Source organism: Scyliorhinus torazame, chromosome 4 (assembly GCF_047496885.1).
Source record: "Scyliorhinus torazame isolate Kashiwa2021f chromosome 4, sScyTor2.1, whole genome shotgun sequence".
Classification (NCBI taxonomy): domain Eukaryota; kingdom Metazoa; phylum Chordata; class Chondrichthyes; order Carcharhiniformes; family Scyliorhinidae; genus Scyliorhinus; species Scyliorhinus torazame.
In genome coordinates, this window is record NC_092710.1 from 99,110,573 (window position 1) to 99,133,625 (window position 23,053).

At 49.0% G+C, this 23,053-nt stretch overlaps 1 protein-coding gene across 1 annotated transcript in view; it reads left to right on the plus strand.

The window, feature by feature from the left end:
• LOC140410352 (uncharacterized) overlaps positions 1-23,053 on the plus strand; it is a 485,957-nt gene that overhangs the window by 175,442 nt on the left and 287,462 nt on the right. The window contains exons 10-11 of the mRNA XM_072498368.1: positions 6,859-6,912; positions 13,478-13,522. Of these exons, the coding sequence (XP_072354469.1) occupies positions 6,859-6,912; positions 13,478-13,522 (99 nt within the window). The remainder of the gene's footprint in view (positions 1-6,858; positions 6,913-13,477; positions 13,523-23,053) is intronic.

Below are 23,053 nucleotides of genomic sequence, written 5' to 3' on the forward strand. Positions count from 1 at the left end.
GCCAGGGGTAGGCTGAGAGATCAGACTGACTTTACAGACCAGCAGTGTAGGTTTTACACGGATTGTTTCTTGCTCTGTCATTAAGGCATTTATGGACAGAAATATTAGTGTCACGATAATTTTGTATCAACAATAGCTCCACATAAATCAGGCAGGCTCAAGCGGAATGGATGCCTGGGCACATCTTGGAAAATGAGGGACTTTTCCATTTGAACAAGTTCCGTGTAGATTTACTCAAAGTAAACTGAGGGAGAAGCAATTGGGTTTGTGCTCTGTGAAGCGAACGGTTCATTTTAATGTCTGCTGGGTGTCAGAACTATAACCCGCTTCTTCATCCAACTTGCCAGAACTGAGAAACTACAATATTTTGCGTGGGTGGAGCATTTCCGTTTGGTTTGTTCGCACAGTGTTGGATAATTTAATTGAACTGAAGGAAGTATTTGAGAGAGAAACCCTTCCAGTTCATTTACATTTTTTGTAAGTGAATATTAAATGCCTCGTAAAGGAGATCATAGTAACCTCCATCTCGGGGCCCAGAAAATCTAGATTCTTACATGTTTAGTTGATATTTGTGGGCTCGATTCTCCAGTCCCACCGTTCTCAGCGGCACGCCATTCGCTAACGGCGGGATTCGGTTGTCAATGAGATTTCCCATTGGAGCCACACCAGACTGCTGGGGAACCTGCAGGACAATTTTGGCCCATTTCTCCAGAGGAAGGGGGCAATTGTGAGCATCAACGTAAATGGTGATTTGGACCCAAAATCTCGAGTTGGACAATTAGATTCTTGCCAGCGAGATCTCGTATCTGGATTTTGCCCCTCGCCCATTAGGTAGGTTCTACCCAGAAAGGTGGGAACCTCATTTTAATTTTTAATAAACTTCAATATCATTCTAGGGCTTCCCCTCATAACCTTGCCTCCTCACTGAGTATTCACAACAGATTCAGAAAAACCTGAAGCAGTTGAGGGGAGCCATCCGGGGGCGCAAAGATGAGCGTTGTCCCAGGGTGAATGGAGTCCTGGCACTTCCCCCATGGCAGTGCAAACCTGGCAGTGGCAGGGTGACAGTGCCAGGGGTGGACCCCATTGATGGTTCCCCTCATGTGTTTGGGACGGTCGCCCCAATGGTTGGGGGAGATTGCTCCAATGCTTGAGGTTCTCTTGTACATTCTTGGGGCGGGGGGGGGGGGGGGGTTAATTTCAGATTCTGACCAGGGCACACTTTACAGATGGCGCCCAATATCTGTGGAGCCGGCATTGCTGGCTCGATCAGGCCCTGCCCCGCCAGAGTGAAGGTGCAAAGTACGTCCTCAGATTCTCTGTGCCAAGAGTGCCAGAAAATCTGGCCTGAAATCTCGGCTGTGAAGCTAGAGAGCTACACGCTGGCTTTCTCACTGAAACAAATTATGGGAAGATTTCACCCACCCATAGGACTTGGGGAAAGTTGCATTTAAATATTGAGTTTTTAAACCTAAATGTATCCGTACAAATTCACAAAAGGATATGCCATAAAATATAATTAAAATTAGACTTTTGTTTCAAAGCGAAACTATAAATTTGGTATCATGTTTCAGTAACTGATATGTATTTCCTACTTGAAAGGCTGGATCCTCCGTTCGGGGACACCCAGAATGCGTCCCCCGATGGGACGGAGAATAGGGCGACGGGGCAAAAGCAGGGTTGAGTCTGACCCCCGCTGGCAGCGTCAAGGAGGTCCATGCCACACACCAACGGGAGTATGCAGTGACCCATTTGCATTTATTTTGCGGGCCCAGCGTACTATACTCGCCCTCCCGTGATTCTCCAGTCCCCGTAGCCAGGAGTAATCTGGACAGGGTTCACTTGTGGTCTCTACAATCATGGCTCTGTTGCGGTGGACCAATGGGGCAACGGATGCCCCCTTGGCCTACTGCAAGGTCCATTACATCAGGGCCACAATGGTACAGACTATCTGAATCCCGAGACCGAGACCCCTCCCCCCACAGGGACCTACTGTGATAGGGAGATCCCGGCGGGGTCACCTGTAATAGGAGGTTCCACATAGACCCAAAGGAACCCCCTCCATGTATCCATTCCTCAAAGGAAAGCAGCCTTTGTCTGGTTCCCACAGATCCACTATCCGCATGCCATTCATAGCTTTCGAGTAGTGGTCTGTGATTGACAGCTTGTAAAAACCATCTGCAACTTTGATCCATTCATATCCCTTCATGCTTCTTGGTCTAAGTGGTCTAAGTGGTGAAACCCCAATGTCTGTAAACATTGATCACATCAAAGAGATGTAAGTGCATTTCAATTACTCAAATATGTAACTACCAAGAACAATACAGCACAGGAACAGGCCCTTCGTTCCTCCAAGCCTGTACCGGTCATGATACCACCCTTGGCCAAAACCCTCAGCACTTCCTTGTTCCTTATCCCTCTATACCCATCCTATCCATGTGTTTGTCAGGATGCCTTTTGAACGCCGCTAATGTACCTGCTTCCACAACCTCCCCTGGCAACGCGTTCCAGGCGCTCTCCACACTCACGCAGCTCTGTGGGTGCGGTGGGTGGGGGGAAAGGAAGGGAGGGGATATCCCTCCTATTTCAGGCGTCACTGGAAGGGGGCACCCTGACAATCCAAGGGTGAGGGAGGCTGTCGTGCAGTAGGGGGGTTGGATCTGAATTGCGATGGAGAGGGGGCTGGGTTCAATTTGTGTTGCGGGGAGGGCTGCCAGCCCTGGGACCTCACTATTCGGCCCTCTGCTCACGATGGCGACCCAATAGTGGGATTTCCTGGGACTCCCTTCTTTTTATGCATGGTGTGGAATACTGCATTGCATGCTGCTTTATGACAGCAAGGAGATCATAAAACTGGTGCATATCAGCTCCGGTGGGAGAACGTCGTCTCCAAAAGAATTCAGCTGAAAGATCTTTGATCCCCAGCATGCAACTGATTGTTTGACTAGTCTTCTCTTCCAGCCGGGAACATGGTTAATAAGAGCAATTAGGTCTGGATCTGTGCAAGCAATGGTTGATCAGGCTTCAAAGTATAGCATCCAGGAGGATGGTTCGGAATTTCTTCACAAGGATGCAGGGAAGGGTAGAATGTTCAATGTATCAGTGCCAAAGTATTTCTGGTTGTGTTTTCTTGGCTGCCGGGCAGGAGGTGGAACTGTGAAATGCAAATAAAACCATGCCTTTAAGATGGGGAGGATCTCCATAACCCCGGTCCAATCTCTGCTCAGGCTCCCCTAAATAATTGGGATCCAATTGGCTGGGAGAATGCCATATATTATAATAAGAGATGTCCCTTCTTAATTGATCATTTTTCATGTGCAACTTCTGATTTGCTCGAATCCGCAAACATGGTTCCTCTTTTGGGAAAAGGTGGAAGGATTCCTGAGTCTGGTTATAAACCCAATGAGCTGCATCACGAACACTCCCTCCCCAGACACCAAGGCTGGAATTGTCCAGCGTGCGCTGGCGGCGGGATTCTCTGGACCTGCGGCAGCGCACCCCCGCCCGTGGGTTTCCCGGTGGAATGCAGTGGCATCTGGGAATTCCCATTGACAGCAATGGGAGCAGAGTCGTGCTGCCAGCGAACAGTGCGCTGCCAAGAAACATGCAGCTAAGAGACGGAGAAAACCACCCCAAGTCCTGGCATGGGACTTGACTCCAGAGAATCTGGACAAGAGGTCGGGACTCTACCACAAGCTCCGAAGAGTGTAATTTAGTCACTCTTTCTTACTACCCAAGGACAAACTTTGTTCCCCGGCATGACTCAACTTTGAAACGTGCTGCCTAAAATAAAAACAAAAGTGGCGGAAATTCTCAGCAGGTCTGGCAGCACCTGGAGAGCAAGAAACAAGTTCACGTTTTGACTTCGCTTCAGAACGGGCCTTCTGTTTTGAGAATGAGTCATATTCGATTTAAAACATGGGAAACGATTCACCATACTCGTGTTAAAGTTCTCTAAACGGCAAGATTGACAGAGTGTATCTTGGCACCTGCAGCACCGAGAACGACCCCGCTATTCAAAGGCACTATGGCTTTTTTTTTTTGCCTCAGCGACGAGCTCCCCAACGAGGCCACTCTTTAAGTGATTTCCTGCACTGACGAGCTCAGTTCACCAGTGCAAGAAGACTACTCATAGATCGCGGCACCATTTTTAAAGGAATCCCAATCTTTCAATCCTCCTCCACCCCCCCCCCCCCCTCCCCAATGTCCCCGCCGTGGCCTCAGGACGCTCCCACTTCAGCCAACTTACCTCTTCTGGGGTCCTCGAGCCTCCCCCATCCCACCTTATGGGCAAGACACCCCCAGTCCCGATCCCTGGCATGGTCAAACTGCCACCTGAGTGCTTTGGCACAGGCACCCTGGCAGTGCCCCTGCAAGCGTGGCAATGCCAACCTGCCCTGTCCCCAACTCAAGGTCCCATCACAAAATGTTCACTGCTTTGTGAACCAGTGCCAAATGGCACCCGGTTGAGGCCTTGCCAGGGAGCCAAGTGAATCCCAGACCCCAGGTGAATTGGGTGGGTACCTATTTAAATGAGCCTAATTTAAATATGCATGGATGGATCTCACCCAGTTCGAGCAACAGTTCACGAGATTCCTTTGAATCTTACGAGACGTTTTGAGCTTCGCGATTCCCAATGGAGGCCTCTCGCGAGGTTCAACGGCCTTGTCCTGACACCAAGTCAGACACATTGAGGCCACTGAATCGCGCCCATTAACTCTGTTTCTCTCTTCACAGATATTGTCAGACCTGTCGAGTGTTTCTCGCACTTTCACTTTTTAAGTAGATTTCTGCAGCATTTTGCTTTTATTAACAATAAGTGTCTGATTTTAATATATTAGAGCCTAATACCTGACTGCATTTAAATCCTTCTCTGTTGAAAACCTTTGCGCCAGTAACTGTAGGGTTACACTGAGAGAGCAATCAGACTTCATTCTTGGGTAATGTCCATTGGTTCAGCAAGTATTGCCAGTTCAGTTAATAGTGAAGCGTGTGAATGTGAAGTAAAATACTCTAAAAATCTCTTCAAACTAGGTTGAATTTTGAACTCATTATTCTGCATTTGGATTTCAAAGAGAAACTATAAATTTGATCTCATGTTTCAGTAACTGATATGTATCTCCTACTTGAAAGGCTGGATTATTTAATCATACTTCATTAGCTCCCTGTCCATTTACTCCGCCTCTTTAATTATCCTTTGTTTCGTTAAAATACTGTGAAGACTTTGAAAGCAGACATCTTTTTTCCTCAGTAATGATATTTGTACGGTAGCACCTAACTCCTGTGCAACCGCTAAGCGGTACACTGCTCACGCACGTGCAAATGCCATGTGTTTGAGTGAAATGGCACCGCCAGCTGCCGGTAAGGAAGGCGGCGCTACTCAAATTGTTCGTAGTCAGAAGTGCAAATCCATTGGGTGGATTTCACCCCAGACCCCGTGGGTAGATTGAATGGTGGGCTGGGGGGGGGGGGGGGAGGGTAGAATTCGGCGGGAGGTCCAAAACTCGGTCTCACGCCAACATGGAAATTACAGTGGGATCATTCGCTACTAACTGTCATGGCGGGTTGTGATTCCCGCTAGAGGCAGCAGTGAAACCAATCTGCATTGCGCTAATGGGTTGTAGATGCAGGCAAACACAGAATCTTCCCTCCATGACTGATTCGCATCAGCACCAGTGGGAAACCACGCCAGTTCAGAACATGTCTGGGTCAGCATGGTGTGCAAAATATGGGATTCATGTCAAGTAGACCTTGGTCAGCTCGTGGACATCAAAGAGAAAATGGGGGGCCTCCAGCTACTGGAGCCGAGAGCACCACAGGGTGGGTGGAGCTTCATCCAAGTGGGTCCTCCGCGTAGCAGCTTCCAGAAAATGGAGGTTCTCCCCACAGCAACCTCTTACTACCCAACCTTTGGACCATCTTCTAGGGACTTCGTAATGGGTTTTAGTCATCGAGCTGAAGGCTCTGGGCCCTGACAACATTCTGGCAATAATACTGAAGACATGTGCTCCAGAACTTGCTGCACGCCTCGCCAAGTTGTTCCAGTACAGGGGCAGCATTGGCATGAAAATGAAAATGAAAATCGCTTATTGTCACAAGTAGGCTTCAAATGAAGTTACTGTGAAAAGCCCCTAGTCGCCACATTCCAGCGCCTGTTCGGGGAGGCTGTTACGGGAATCGAACCGTGCTGCTGGCCTGCCTTGGTCTGCTTTCAAAGCCAGTGATTTAGCCCTGTGCTAAACACCAATGTGGAAAATTGGCCAATTGTGTCCTGTGCACAAAAAGCAGGACCAATCCAATCTGGCCAATTACTGCCCCATCAACATCCTCTCAATCATCAGTAAACTGATGGAAGTGGTCATCAACAGTGCGATCACGCAGCACTTGCTTAGCAGTAACCTGCTCAGGAACATGGTCCTGCCGGTTCATTCAACTCTTGACCTTATTACAGATTTGGTTCAAACATTGTCAGCTGAACTCCAGAGGAGAGGTGAGAGTGACTGCCCTTGGCATCAAGGCAGCATTTGACCAAGTATAGCATCAAGGATCCCTAGCTAAACTGGAGTTAATATACATCAGGGGGAAAGGGGAAAACTCTCCGCTGGTTGGAGTTATGGCACAAAGGAAGATGGTTGTGGTGGTTGGAGGTCAATCATCTCGGCTCCAGGATATCACTGCAGGAGTTCCTCAGGGTAGCATCCTAGACTCAACCATCTTCAGCTACTTCATCAATGACCTTCTTTCCCTGCATAATGACAGAAGTGGGGGCAGATGGAATGGAGGGGTAGGGTGTGAAGAACTGTGTTTGCAGCTTCTGCATACAATGAATAGTTACACTTCTCATTTTCTGTCAATCAGGGTGAAAAAGGAGACCTTGGAAAAACTGGATCACAAGGCTTACCTGCGAGAGATGTAAGTTTTTTTTTCTCCTGTTTGTTTAGTGCGTAGCACTCTTGTCTGAGTCGGAGGATTGCATGCTGAACTCTCGCCCTGATCTACACTGACACTTTACTTGGCAGTGCGGAGAGTGTGCTACAGAATTAAGGGGTGCAGAGCCATCTTTCAGAAGTAGGTGAGCTTGTAAAAGAGCCCCTCGTGCTATAGGCCAGGGAAGTTCATGTCACTATGTAACACTAGTTCCTTATCACTAAAATATATTATCTGGCTTTTAATCTTTGAGCAGTTAATAAAGCATTACTGGATACAAACTGCCCCATTTTTAACATTAGTGATACATTTTAAAAGTGTACTTAATTGGCTGTAAAGTACTTTGGGGCATCATGAAATCATCAAGGGATATTGGTGGGGGGAGGGGGGAGAAAGCCCACCCATGTTCACCTCGACTAAGTTCCATTCCATTAATCTCCATCCGACCACCTCCCTTGATTTTCCATTAGTTAGAAAGAGTGATCTAGAATGATTAGCCCTGACACATCCAGGCCGTGAGTTACCCCTGAGGATACAATCAAAAATTGAATCCAACAACATTATGGGAGCAATGACTGCAGCAGTTCTTAGGGAGGTGGTGGTATAGTAGCATTCTTACTAGACCAGTAATCTTGAGACCCAAGGGTAATGCTCTGTGGGCATGGGTTCTAAACTGGAATGAAATGCCTAATGATTGTTGATTGTCATAAAAACCTATTGGCATTCACTAATGCCCTTCAGGGAAGGAAATCTGCCGTCCTTACCTGGCCTGGCCTACATATGTCTCCAGACCCACAGCAATGTGGTTGACTCTTATTGCCCTCTGAAAAGGCCCAACAAGCCACACAATTCGAGGGCAATTGCGAATGGCCAATAAATTCTTACCAGAGACGCCCACATCTCGCGAATAAATATTTTTTTTAAAGCTTCAAGGAGAAAGCCCAGTGCCGCCTGCCCAGGACATGTTTAGGTAGACGTACCTGTGGCCTTAGCTCCATTGCCCACAACCCAATGAAAAAAAACATTCACTGAGAAATGATGTTTTGAAATTTACATATCTTTCAGAAGTGTCTCAAAAGCATTTGGGGTACAATAATTACCCAGCATCTACAAAGCAGATGAAAAGTGATCAGACCGTAATCCTCAGATTATGAGCTTCGCAGTAATCTTGCATCCTCAATATTGATTGTTAGAGAAAATGAAAGGAATTATTATTGGGCTTTCACTGATGGTCATAAAATCTGACTAATGATCCATTATTCGCTTGTTTATTGCTTCAGAATTTAAACTCATTTAGTCATTTTAGTGGACATATTTTATAGCCCTCCACTCACTTGCAAATGCATGTTGTATCTAATTGTGGCAGTACAATTTACTGCACCAGTCCCTAGAGTATATTTTATCACTGAAAAAAATCTTGTCCTTGTGTTAGATTTTGTGTGGTATGTATCCCTGTTAAACAACTACTGTCTATCAAGGGAACCGACTACAGTATAGTCAGTTCATCTCATGACTGATAGAAAAAATGTAGGTTAATGATGAGAGAAATTATCTACAATTATTAAAGATTTCTAAAGTGAACTTGGGCTGATAGTGCCAAGGAACATTCACCTCCCAGAAGTTCCACGCAATTACCATCTCTGACTTGACTAGCCATATAAATACTGTGGCCACAAGAGCAGGTCAGAGGCTGGGAATCCTGCAGCGAGTAACTCACCTTCTGACTCCCCAAAGTCTGTCCATTATCTACAAGGCACAAGTCAGGAGTGTGTTGGAATACTCTCTATTTGCCTGGATGAGTGCAGCTCTAACAACACCATCCAGGACAAAGCAGCCTGCTTGATTTGCATTCTGTCCAGCACCAATGGCAGCAGTTTGTATCATCTAAAAAATGCACTGCATCAACTCCCCAAGGCTTCTTTAACAATGCTTTCCAACCGACGACCTCGGACACCTAGAAGGGCAATGGCAGCAGGTGCATGGGAACCCCACACCTGCAAATTCCCTCCAAGCCACACACACCAATGTATTGCTGTTCCTTCACTGTCGCTGGGTCAAAATCTGGGAACTCCCTTCCGAACAGTGCTGTGCATGTCCCTACACCACATGGACTGTGGTTCAAGAAGGCAGCTCAACACCACCTTCTCAAGGGCAATTAGGTGGGGAATAAATGCTGGCCTAGCCACCGACACCCATAATATTTATCTCTTTGATTTTTATCTGATCTTGCTGAGGAGACATGCAATTTTTTTAACTCAACCATGGACTGTCGGCATTGCTGGCCAAGCCCGCATTTATTGCCACTCCCTAATTCTCCATGAGGTAGTGATGGTATTGGTATAATGGTCTCCCTGACTCCAGCTTAGGTGGCCTTCCAGGTTCTAGTTGCTAAGATACAGAACAATTCTCCCATCAAACCTAGGTAGAAGTAAAAGGGTCTGATCTTTAAAGTCATCTTTGCAAGGAGAAGATGAAGCAGGAAAAATAAATTGCGAAAAGTTACTGATCAAGGTGTTAGGATTCATAACAAAGACATAAAAAACAGCACAAGTGTACTTTACCTGAATGCTCGTAGTATACAAAATAAAGTAAATGAGTTGATGGCGCAAATCATCGTGAATGACTATGATTTAGTGGCCATTACTGAAACATGGTTAAAAGATGGTCACGACTGGGAGTTAAATATCCAAGGGTATCAGACTATACGAAAGGATAGAATGTACGGTAAGGGCAGTGGTGTAGCTTTGTTGTTTAAGGATGGCATCCGGGCAATAGTAAGGGATGATATTGGTGCTATGGAGGACAAGGTTGAATCAATTTGGGTGGAAATCAGGAATAGTAAGGTCACTGATAGGAGTAGTCTACAGGCCACCAAATAGTAACAGGATGGTAGGGCAGGCAATAAGCAAAGAAATAACGGATGCATGTAGAAATGGTACAGCGGTTATCATGAGAGATTTTAATCTGCATATCGATTGGTTTAACCAGGTTGGTAAAGGCAGCCTTGAGGAGGAGTTTATAGAATGTGCCCGGGATAATTTCCTGGAACAGTATGTAATGGAACCTACAAGGGAACAAGCGGTCCTAGATCTGGTCCTGTGTAATGAGGCAGGATTGATGAATGATCTCATAGTTCGGGATCCTCTTGGAAGGAGCGACCACAATATGGTGGAATTTAAAATACAGTTGGAGGATGACAAGGTAAAATCAAACACTCGTGTTTTGTGCTTAAAGAAAGGCGATTACAATGGGATGAGAGAAGAACTAGCTAAGGTAGACTGGGAGCAAAGACTTCATGGTGAAGCAGTTGAGGAACAGTGGAGAACCTTCCGAGCGATCTTTCACAGTGTTCAGAAAAGGTTCATACTGACAAAAAAGAAAGACGGTAGAAAGGGGAAAAATCGACCGTGGATATCTAAGGAGGTGAGGGAAAGTATCAAATTGAAGGAAAAAACATACAAAGTGGCAAAAATTAGTGGGAGACTAGAGGACTGGGAAGTCTTTAGGGGACAACAGAAAGCTACTAAAAAATCCATAAAGAAGAGTAAGGTAGACTATGAAAGTAAACTTGCTCAGAATATAAAAGCAGATAGTAAAAGCTTCTACAAATATATAAGACAAAAAAGAGTCGCTAAGGTAAATATTGGTCCTTTGGAAGATGAGAAGGGAGATTTAATAATAGGAGACGGGGAAATGGCTGAGGAGCTGAACAGGTTTTTTGGGTCAGTCTTCACAGTGGAGGACACAAATAACATGCCAGTGACTGATGGAAATAAGGATATGATAGGTGAGGACCTTGAGATGATTGTAATCACTAAGGAGGCAGTATTGGGCAAGCTAATGCGGCTAAAGGTAGACAAGTCTCCTGGCCCTGATGGGATGCATCCCAGAGTGTTAAAAGAGATGGCTAGGGAAATTGTAAACGCACTAGTGATAATTTATCAAAATTCACTAGACTCTGTGGTGGTCCCAGAGGATTGGAAAGTAGCAAACGTGACACCACTGTTTAAAAAAGGTCGGCAGAAAGCGGGTAATTCTAGGCCGGTAAGCTTAACTTCGGTTGTAGGGAAAATGCTGGAATCTATCATTAAAGAGGAAATAGCGGGCCACCTGGAGGGAAATTGTCCCATTGGGCAGACGCAGCATGGATTCACAAAGGGTAGGTCGTGTCTGACTAATTTGGTAGAATTTTTTGAGGACATTACCAGTGCAGTAGATAACGGGGAGCCAATGGATGTGGTATATCTGGATTTCCAGAAAGCTTTTGACAAGGTGCCACACAAAAGGTTGCTGCATAAACTAAAGATGCATGGCATTGAGGGTAAAGTGGTAGCATGGGTAGAGGATTGGTTAACTAACAGAAAGCAGAGAGTGGGGGTAAATGGGTGTTTCTCTGGTTGGCAACCTGTAACCAGTGGGGTCCATCAAGGATCAGTGTTGGGCCCGCAGTTGTTCACAATTTACATAGACGATTTGGAGTTGGGGACCAAGTGCAATGTGTCAAAGTTTGCAGACGACACTAAGATGAGTGGTAAAGCAAAAAGGGCAGAGGATACCGGAAGTCTGAGGAAGGATTTGGATAGGTTAGGTGAATGGGCTAGGGTCTGGCAAATGGAATTCAATGTTGCCAAGTGTGAGGCTATCCATTTTGGGAGGAATAACAGCAGAATGGATTATTATTTAAACGGTAAGATGTTAAAACATGCTGCTATGCAGAGGGACCTGGGTGTGCTGGTGCACGAGTCGCAAAAAGTTGGTGTGCAGGTGCAACAGGTGATTAAGAAGGCTAATCGAGTTTTGTCTTTCATTGCTAGTGGGATGGAGTTCAAGACTAGGGAGGTTATGCTGCAATTGTATAGGGTGTTGGTGAGGCCGCATCTGGAGTATTGTGTTCAGTTTTGGTCTCCTTACCTGAGAAAGGACATATTGGCACTGGAGGGAGTGCAGAGGAGATTCACTAGGTTGATCCCAGAGTTGAGGGGATTAGATTATGACGTGAGGTTGAGTAAACTGAGACTGTACTCATTGGAGTTTAGAAGGATGCGGGGGGATCTTATTGAGACATATAAAATTATGAAGGGAATAGATAGGATAGATGCGGGCAGGTTGTTTCCACTGGTCGGGGAAAGCAGAACTAGGGGGCATAGCCTCAAAATAAGGGGAGGTAGATTTAGGAGGGAGTGTAGGAGGTACTTCTTCACCCAAAGGGTTGTGAATCTCTGGAATTCCTTGCCCAGTGAAGCAGTTGAGGCTCCTTCTTTAAACGTTTTTAAGAAAAAGATAGATGCCTTTCTAAAGAATAAAGGGATTTGGGGATATGGTGTACGGGCCGGAGAGTGGAGCTGAGACCACAAAGATCAGCCATGATCTCATTAAATGGCGGAGCAGGCTCGAGGGGCCAGATGGCCTACTCCTGTTCTTAGTTCTTATGTTCTTATGAAGACAACTGGGAGACTTTGCTTGCTCTCCTCTTGAACAAATTTGTAAAGGCAAATCTGCAATCATCGCTTTAGCTGTATGTGATCATGATGTTGTTCATTCTTCCATGACAGTCAATGTGCATTTAGTTATTAGATGAAGGGCCCACTCATCAGTGGGCTTCCTGAACCATAATTCTGAAGTATAATATTGATGTTAGTTAATTCAAATATAGATTATGTGAAGTAAACAAAACCTTTTTCATTTAATGTGTGAGGTTAGTCTTGCCTCTTTAAAATTTTCACTCACTGTCTGTCAAGAACGTATTGTCAGTAAGATTGGGAGTTGATATGCTACCACCCATGCAGTCCTGGCCAATTTTCTTACTGCGTAGAAATTCAGACTCATTACTCTATTTCCTTCTACTTTTTTCCTCACAGAACCTCAGAACAATGGAATTTCTTCCTGTGCACGGTCCTCCCTTGCTTCCACAATTTACAGTTTTTTCCTTAAAGTATGGCCATTACTTCCATTTTCACTCCTATTCTCATCCCTGATGAGGACATGCCCTCAGGCCTGGATATTTCAGCAGGTTGCTTTTTGTTTTAAAGTATGAAATACAGTGTAATAAATAACAGAATTGTTTGCAGGGCAGCTAGATTCAGTTTTGCTCTAGTAACTCTCAAAACAATTTGCAGAACTTTACCTTCATTTTGAAAGATCGGTGGCACAGTCGTTAGCACTGCTGCCTCACAGCGTCAGGGACCCAGGTTCAATTCCAGCCTCGGGTGACTCTGTGTGGAATTTGCACTTTGTCCCCGTGTCTGCATGGGTTTCCTCCGGGTGCTCTGGTTTCCTCCCACAGTCCAAAGATGTGTAGGTTAGGTGGCTTGGCCATGCTAAAATTGTCCCTTTGTGTCCAAAAGGTTAGGTGGGGCTAGAGGGATAGGGTGGGGAAGGAAGCCAGGGTAGAGTGCTCGCTCAGAGGATTAGTGCAGACTTGATGGGCCAAATGGCCTCCTTCTGCACTGTAGGGATTCTAAGGACAATCATGTTGTTTTAACGTAATTATTAATGTAAAGTGAGGATGTCTAATTTAATATTAAAGCATTCAATCTCTTATCTTGTACAGGGTTTAAAGGGAGATCCGGGTGTTCCTGGTCCAAGAGGGGAAAAAGTAAGTTTAATTTGGAATTTTTTAAGCGGCAGTTTTGATACGAAATTTTTCACATGCGAGTCAAAAATATCCACTTGTCAGAAGGGATTGAATGTGCTTGAGAGATTGTGGATGTCCTGGGCACTATGCCGACTTTGTGTGGTAATTGTGAAACAGCACCCTGCCTTCAGCCAGTTACTTGGTTTAGCTCAGTTGACTGGACAGCAGGCGAGCAAGGCCAGCAGCGCGGGTTCAATTGCTGTATTGGTTGAGGTTATGAAGGCCTCACCTGGGGTGTGGCGACCGTCTGGTTAAATCACCACCAGTCAACTGTCCCCCTCAAAAGGGGAAGGCAATCTGTGGTCATCTGGGACTGTGATGAACTTACTTACTTTATTTTCCACAGAATTATAAACAAAGCCCCTGCCTGTAGTTACGCAGGACGAATCTGAGCTTCACTGAAAATTGATTAAAATACAAGCGAGGCAATATCTGCTACTTAAGATAAAGCGCAAATTCTAAAACGGTAGATAGTAAATTTGATTATGCAATGAAAGGTATAACCTTTCAGAAGACGGAGCTTGAGAAATACTTGGGGATGATAGCAACCACTCATTGAAAACATCCCTGCAATGTCTGGAGCAATTGCCAAGTCAAAGGAATGAGATGTGAGAGCAGATGCATAAAATATAAGCACATGGGAGTAACATAACACCCCTGTCATGTATTGGTAGGAACATACTTGCAATACGTGTCCAAGTCTTGCGGCTGCAGCTTCAGAGACATTATGGAAAGTGTGAGGGAGAAGGACGAAGGTGTTTCTAAAATTAGGGGATCCAGGAAAGGGTTAAATTCTTCCCATCAACAATCGGTGACTATTTGCTGGTTTTCACGCTCCGTCTACATTGAAAATGAACCAGGATTCTAATGAGATGCAAAAATAAACTTCACATTGAATTTTCATTTGGTCAGTTCGACAACCACTTTCAATTTGTTAGGCATGACCTCCATCTGTCAAAGCCATGCTGACTATCCCTGATCAAAACCTGCCTGTCCAAGTGGAGATCAATTTTCTCTTTCAGAGTTTTCTCCAGTAGTTTCCATCGCACTGATGTGAGACTCGCTGGTCTGTAATTCCCTTGTTTATCTCTATCACCTTCTTGAAAAGTGGAACCAATATTCGCTGTCCTCCAATCCTCTGGCACCTCCCATGTGGCCAGTGTGGAAATAAACATTTTCCTCCCTTGCCCCTTACGGCAGCCTGGATGACAACTCATCCTGACTTGGGGATTTGTCCACTTTATCCGTCAAAACCTCCAATACCTCCTCACTCCCCATGTTCTAGCATCATCACCATGGAATCACTACAGTTCAGAAGGAGGCCATTCTGCCCATCGAGTCTACACCGACCCTCAAAAAAGCACCCCAGCAGGCCCAATACCCCATCCTATCCGTGTACTACCCTGCTAACCTTTGGGGCAATTTATCATGGCCAATCCACCTAACCTGCATATCTTTGGACTGTGGGAGGAAACCAGAGCGCCCGGAGGAAACCCACGGAGAATGTGCAAACTCCACACAGTCACCCAATGTTGAATTGAACCTGGGGCCCTGGCACTGAGACAGCCATTCTAACCACCATGCGAAATCTCAGTCCCTCTTCCAGAATTTTGTACCGACATTCTTCTTCTCTCAAGTGCAGGCAGATGTGAAATGCTCGCTTAAAATTCTGATGCATGATCAATGACCACTAAAGCAAGGTTGTAGTCCAACTGAAGGCTTTAATAAGCTAGATGTTTCCCCCAGCAGCTCAGATGACAGAAAGATGGCGGCTGGGGCAGCACAGGCTCTTGTACCCCGCCTTGCAGGGTGGAGCTACCATACATCTTGACCAATAGGAAACATACAATATCTATCAATGGTGTTCCAGCATTACCAGGTACCGTAATACCTCTACACAGACTACCACATTCACCCCCTGTTAAAAAAGAGGCTGGTGGGTTGGTGGCTTGATATTACAGCATAGTAACATGGTAGAAATTATAGTTATGGAGGTACCGTAATACCTCCGTACAGCGTTTTGTAACTATTTACAGATTCACAATTAACTATATACACTTTAAAATGAAGCAATCAGTCGATCGAGGGCCCTGGTCGTCCTCTGTGATCGTCGAAGCTTTGGTGGTGACACCGGTGAGGCTCGGGCGTCTGTGACTCCGGGAGCGTGGCCTCGATCTCTGTGGCAGCTTCAACACCCCTAGACGGCGCTGGTGGGGAAAACGGTTGACCTGGGAAGGAGCGTCTGCGGTGTGCGTCGGTGGGTGGGGGGCCTAGACGGGGCCAGCGGAAGGACCGATCCTCCTGTAATGTGCACCGGTGGGAGGGAGGGTGGGACTGGTGGCTGGGGTGTGCGTGGGGATCCGACGGGCGCCAGGTCTCGGAGGGAGACTGTATCTTGTCAGCCGTCGGGGTACGCCACGTAGGCATACTGGGGGTTAGCGTGGAGAAGATGGACCCTCTCAACCAACGGGTCCGACTTGTGTGCCCGCACGTGTTTTCGGAGTAGGATGGGTCCGGGTGCTGCCAGCCAGGTTGGGAGCGATGTCCCAGAGGAGTACTTCCTGGGGAAGACAAGGAGACGTTCGTGAGGTGTTTGGTTGGTCATGGTAAAAAGCAGTGACCGGATGGAGTGGAGGGCATCCGGGAGGAATTCCTGCCAGCGGGAGACTGGGAGATTCCTGGACCGTAGGGCCAGTAGGACGGTCTTCCAGACCGTTCCGTTCTCCCTTTCTACCTGTCCGTTACACCGGGGGTTGTAACTGGTCGTCCTGCTCGAGGCGATGCCCTTTCTGAGCAGGGATTGACGCAGTTCGTCGCTCATAAAGGAGGACCCCCTATCACTGTGTATGTAAGCGGGGAACCCAAACAGTGTAAAGATGCTAAGGAGGGCCTTGATGACGGTGGTTGCGGTCATGTCGGGGCAGGGGATGGCGAATGGAAACCGGGAGTACTTGTCAATCACGTTCAGGAAGTACATTTTACAGTCGGTGGAGGGGAGGGGGCCTTTGAAATCCATGCTGAGGCGTTCAAAGGGACGGGAACCGTTTATCAGGTGCGCTTTCTCTGGTCGGTAGAAGTGCGGTTTGCACTCCGCGCAGATTTGGCAGGCCCTGGTGGCTGTCCTGACCTCCTCGATGGAGTAGGGCAGGTTGCGGGTCTTGATAAAGTGGAAAAAGCAAGTGGTCCCCGGGTGGCAGAGGTCCTCGTGGAGGGATCGGAGGCGGTCCACTTGTGTGGTGGCACATGTGCCGCGGGACAGGGCATCAGGAGGCTTGTTTAGCTTCCCGAGATGATACAAGATCTCGTAGTTGTAGGTGGAGAGTTCGATCCTCCACCACAAGATCTTATCGTTTTTTATCTTGCCCCGCCGTGCATTATCGAACATGAAAGCAACCGACCGTTGACCAGTGGGGAGAGTGAATCTCCTGCTGGCCAGGTAATGCCTCCAATGTCGCACAGCTTCTACTATGGCCTGGGCCTCCTTTTCGACTGAGGAGTGGCAGATTTCGGAAGCATGGAGGGTACGTGAGAAGAAGGCCACGGGTCTGCCCGCTTGGTTGAGGGTGGCCGCCAGAGCTACGTCAGACGCATTGCTCTCAACCTGGAAGGGGAGGGACTCGTCGATGGCGTGCATCGTGGCTTTTGCAATGTCTGCTTTGATGCGGCTGAAGGCCTGGCGGTCCTCTATCGACAGGGGAAAAGCTGTGATCGGATCAGGGGACGGACCTTGTCCGCATAGTTGGGGACCCACTGGGCGTAGTAAGAAAAAACCCTAAACACGCATTTATCCTTGTTATACGTAAGGTTAAGGATCTTTGCGAATTGGAGGAATTTTCGGAGGTTGGTCTCGTGGTCCTGCTGGTCGTGGCCGCAGATGGTGACATTATCGAGATACGGGAGTGTTGCCCGTAAACCGTACCGGTCAACCAATCGGTCCATCTCGCGCTGGAAGGTCGAGACCCCGTTAGTGACACCAAAGGAAACCCTGAGGAAATGGTAGAGCTGCCCATCTACCTCGAAGGCAGTGTATTTGCGGTCACTAGTGCGGATGGGGAGCTGGTGGTAGGCGGACTTAAGATCCACCGTGGGGAAGACCTTGTAATGCGCGATCCTGTTTACCAGGTCGGATATGCGGGGGAGAGGGTACGCATCCAGCTGCGTAAACCTGTTGATGGTCTGTCTGGAGTCGATGACCATCCTATGCTTCTCCCCGGTCTTTACCACCACGACTTGAGCTCTCCAGGGACTGTTGCTCGCTTCAATGACTCCTTCCCTCAGTAGCTTTTGGACCTCTGACCTAATAAAGATCTGATCCTGGGCACTGTACCATCTGCTCCTGGTGGCGACAGGTTTGCAATCCGGGGTGAGGTTCGCAAACAGGGAAGGCGGATCGACCTTGAGGGTCGCAAGGCTGCAGACAGTGAAAGGGGGTATGGGGCCGCCGAATTTGAAAGTTAGACTTTGGAGATTACACTGGAAGTCTAAACCTAGGAGTGTGGCCGCGCAGAGGTGGGGAAGGACGTAGAGCCGGTAATTTTTAAACTCCCTTCCCTGGACCGTGAGGTTTGCTACACAAAACCCCTTTATCTCTACTGAGTGGGAACCGGAGGCCAGGGAGATTTTTTGATTAATGGGGTGGACGAGGAGAGAACAGCGCCTTACCATGTCGGGGTGTATGAAGCTTTCTGTGCTCCCAGAGTCGATTAAGCAGGACATCTCGTGCCCGTTGATTAGCACTGTTGTTGTAGCAGTTGAGAGTGTTCAAGGCCGGGACTGGTCCAGGGTCACCGAGGCTAATCGCAGCAGTTGAGTGTTCTCTTCGGGCGGAGGTGCGGTCAGCCGAGCTGGGGTCCTGGGAGTCCATCCAAGATGGCGGCTCCCATGGGTTGCACATGGCTTGGGATGCACAAAGTGGCAGCACCCATCCATCGAACGTGGCGTCTGTGGGACAAGGTGGCGGCACCCAGGGGCCGCACATGGTATTGGAGGACGAAGATGGCGGCGCCCGCTGGCCGCACGGGGACCGTGGAGAGGTTTGTAGTGGCGGTCCGCATTCGCCACCGGAGACCACGGCGACCGCACGGGCCTGGCATACCACCACGAAGTGGCCCTTTTTTACCGCATCCCTTGCAGGTGGAAGCGTGGGCCGGGCAGCGCTGGTGGGGGTGCTTGGCCTGCCCGCAAAAGTAGCAGCGGGGCCCCCCGGGGTTGCCAGGCCGCCTTGCAGCACAAGCTTGTGGGGGATGGGAGATGTCTCGGGGTCGGCTTCGGAGGGGTTCCACGCTGCCCAGGGGGCTGCCGCGCGGTCGGGCAGCACATGGACGTTGGTAGTCTGTGTAGAGGTATTACGGCACCTGGTAATGCTGGAACACCATTGGTAGATATTGTATGTTTCCTGTTGGTCAAGCTGTATGGTTAGCTCCGCTCTGCAAGGCGGGGTATAAGAGCCCGTGCCGCCCAAGCAGCCCTCTTTCTGTAGCTGAGCTGCTGGGGGGAACATCTAGCTTATTAAAGCCTTCAGTTGGACTACAACCTCACTTTAGTGGTCATTGATCGTGCATCAATTTAATAAGCTAGATTCAAAAGGAGGGAGTTTCGACCACACCGAGAAAGTACGTGTTGCGGTCGGTGGAGGGGAGGGGCCCTTTGAAGTCCACGCTGAGGCGTTCAAAGGGGCGGGAGGCCTTCACCAGGCGCGCACGGTCTGGTCGGTAGAAGTGCAGTTTACACTCCGCGCAGAGCTGGCAGTCTCTGGTGTGACCCCTGGGTGACAGAGGTTGTCAATGCAGGGTCCGGAGTCGGTCCACTTGTGCGCTGGCACATGTACCTCGCGATAGGGCATCGGGGGGGCTCGTTGAGCTTAGGCGATACAAAATCTCATAATTGTAGTTGGAGAGCTCGATCCTCCACCTCAAGATTTTATTGTTTTTGATCTTACCCCGCTGTGTGTTATTAAACATGAAGGCAACCAACTGTTCGTCAGTGAGGAGAGTGAATCTTCTGCCGGCCAGGTAATGCCTCCAATGCCGCACAGCTTCAACGATCGCTTGGGCCTCTTTTTTGATGGAGGAGTGCCGAACCTCGGAGGCATGGAGTGTGCGGGAAAAGAATGCCACGGGCCTGCCTGCCTGGTTGAGGATGGCGGCCAGAGCGACGTCTGATGCATTGCTCTCGACCTGGAAGGGGAGCGGCTCGTCGACCGTGTGCATCGCAGCCTTGGCGATGTCGGCCTTGATACGGTTAAAGGCCTGGTGAGCCTCGGCCGTCAGAGGAAAAACAGTGGATTGAATGAGTGGGCGGGCCTTGTCTGCATAGTTTGGGACCCACTAGGCGTAATACGAAAAGAACCCCAGGCAACGTTTGAGGGCCTTGAGGCAGTGGGGGAGGGGGAGTTCTATGAGGGGGCGCATACGATCGGGGTCGGGCCTCAGAACTCCGTTCTGGACCATATTGCCGAGGATGGCTAAGCGGTTCGTGCTGAACACGCACTTCTCCTTGTTATACGTGAGGTTGAGGAGAGTGGCGGTGTGGAAAAATTTGGCAAGGTTGGCGTCATGGTCCTGCTCATCGTGGCCGCAGATGGTGACATTGTCCAGGTATGGGAAAGTGGCCCGCAGCCCGTACCAGTCAAATATTCGGTCCATCTGCCGTTGGAAGACCGAGACCACGTTGGTCTTGCCGAAGGCAACCCTAAGAAAGTGGTAAAGGCGGCCGTCTGCCTCGAAGGCAGTGTATGGGCGGTCCGCCTTGCGAATGCGGAGTGGTACGCGGCAGATTTCAGGTCTACTGTCGAGGAGACCCGGTACTGTGCAATCTGATTGACCATATCAGATATGCGTGGGAGGGGGTACGTGTCGAGCTGCATGTACCGATTGATGGTCTGACTATAGTCAACGACCATCCTGTTTTTCTCCCCAGTTTTGACCACTACCACTTGGGCTCTGCAGGGGCTGTTGCTGGCCTCGATGATGCCTTCCCGAAGCAGCCGCTGGACTTCAGACCTGATGAAGGTCCTGTCCTGGGTGCTGTACCATCTGCTCCTGGTGGCGACGGGTTTGCAATACGGGGTTAGGTTTGCAAAAAGGGAAGGTGGGTCTTAAGACCTTAAGGCGAGGCCACACACAGTAAGGGGTCGTAGGGGCCCGCCGAATTTCAGGGTTAGGCTCTGGAGGTTGCACTGGAAGTCCAGGCCCAGTAGCAAGGCAGCGCAGAGGTTAGGGAGGATGTAGAGGCGGAAGCCGCTGAACTCCATGCCCTGGACAGTGAGAGTGGCGATGCAGTACCCCCGGATCACCACGGAGCGGGACCCGGAGACCAGGGAGATTCTCTGGTTAGCGGGGTGTACCGCGAGGGAGCAGCGCCTTACCGTATCGGGGTGAATGAAGCTCTCAGTGCTCCCGGAGTCCAGCAGGCAGGAGATCTCGTGCCCGTTGACCTTCACTTTAGTTGAAGCAGTCGCGAGGTTGTGTGGTCGAGATTGGTCAATCGTGACCGAGGCAACACGCGGCTGGTCATTGGCGGCTGCAGACAATGAGCAGCCGGATGAGGTGCCTGACGGGCATGGGCCCTGAGTCGGGTAAGATGGCGGCACGCACGTATAGTGGGGAAAGCAAGATGGTGGCGCCTGTTGGTCCTGGGAGGAACAAGACGGCGGCGCCCACAGGCCGCACATGTTGCGAGTCGAGCAAGATGGCGGCATCCACTGGCCGCACGTGGTCCTGGGAGGGGAAGATGGCGGCGCCCACTGGCTGCAGGTGGGGGGGGCCGGGACAATAGTGGCGATTGAGCGGGCTTGGCACACTGCAGCAAAATGTCCCTTCTTGCCACAGGCCTTGCAGAGGGCACTCCGCGCCGGGCAGCGCTGCCGGGGGTGTTTTGACTGCCCACAGAGGTAGCATTTGGGCCGCCCGGGGTTGATTGGCTGCCGCGCGGCACAGGCGTGGGATTGGCTGAGGGCAGTCGCTGATGGGGTCCACGATGGGGCGGCCGTCTGCGGAGTCCACGATGCACAGGGGGGGTGGGCCGCGCAGTCGGGGGCATAGGCCTGAATGTTGCGTGATGCGACCGTGAGTGAAAGCGCTAGGTTGCTGGTCACCGCCAGGTCGAGCATGACCCCCTCGAAGAGGCGCTGGCAGATGTAGTCAGACCCTATGCCCGTAACAAATGCATCTCTCATTAGCAAATTTGAGTGTTCCGCGGCCGAAACGGCCTGACAGTCACAGTCTCTAACTAGGGGGAGCAGGGCACGCCAGAAATCTCCCACCGACTCACCGGGCAGTTGACGCCGCGTCGAGAGGAGGTGCCTGATGTAGAGTGTGTTAGTCCGCTGAGCGTAGTTTTCCTTCAGTAGCGCCATGGCCTCTGTGTAGGTCGGCGCATCCTGGACAAGTGGAAAGACGTTGGAGCTCAGCCGCGTGTAAAGGGTCTGGAGCTTCTGTGCTTCTGGAATTTCGTTTGGTGCAGACCCGACGTACGCTTCAAAAGGCTAGCCAATGTTCAAAGTCCTTTTTGGCGTTGTCTGCTTGCGGATGCAGCTGCAGGCGATCCGGCTTGATGCGGAGGCCCATCTTCTGAAAAACTCAGTGTAATAAATTGATGCACGATCAATTACACAAAGACGAGAGTAGGATGTAATCGAGGCTTTATTACACTGAGATGTGTGGCCTCCTACAGCAGCTGGCGAAATGGCTGCTGTACTGGGAGCACACATATCTATACTCTGCCTACAGGGCGGAGCAAGCAGGCAGGAATCTACCCCCGTACCAAAGTACAGGGGATTTACCGTAAAGCACCTACATCAATATCCTATATATACAATATATACATCAGTGGTGACTACCACAAGGGGGAGCAATCAAGAGAGCTCCTTTGTCCTGGATGGTGTTGAGCGTCTTGTGTGTTGTTGGAGCTGCACTCATCCAGATAGGTGGAGTGTATTCCATTACATTCCTGACTTGTGCCCTGTAGACGGGCTTTGGGGAGTTATTTGTGGCAGGATTTCTAGCCTTTGACCTGCACTGTTAACCATAGTATTAATATGGATAGTCCAGTTCAGTTTCTGATCAATGGTAACCCCCAGGATGTTGATAGTGAGGGATTCAGTGATGGTAATGTTAATGAATGTCAAGCGGCGATGGGAGATGGCCATTACCTGGCACTTTCCTGGAGTTAACTGGTTCCAGAAGTGTCCTTTCTTTGAATTGTCCAAGTTAATGTTTTGGCTGCTTAAATACGTTTTTGAATTGTTAATGATTTAACCGTTCACCAACTCCGTACAATTTTGGTCTCCGTATTTAAGAAGGAATATAATTAAATTGGAAGCCATGCAGGGAAGGTTCGGTCGACTGATTCCTGGGATGAGAGGTTTATCCTGAGGAAAGGTTAGACAGGTTGGGCCACTATCCATTGAAATTTAGAAGAATGAGAGGTGACCTTATTGAAATCCTGAGAGGACCTGTTTAATAAGGGGATCAGGGGTCATGAGGAGAATGC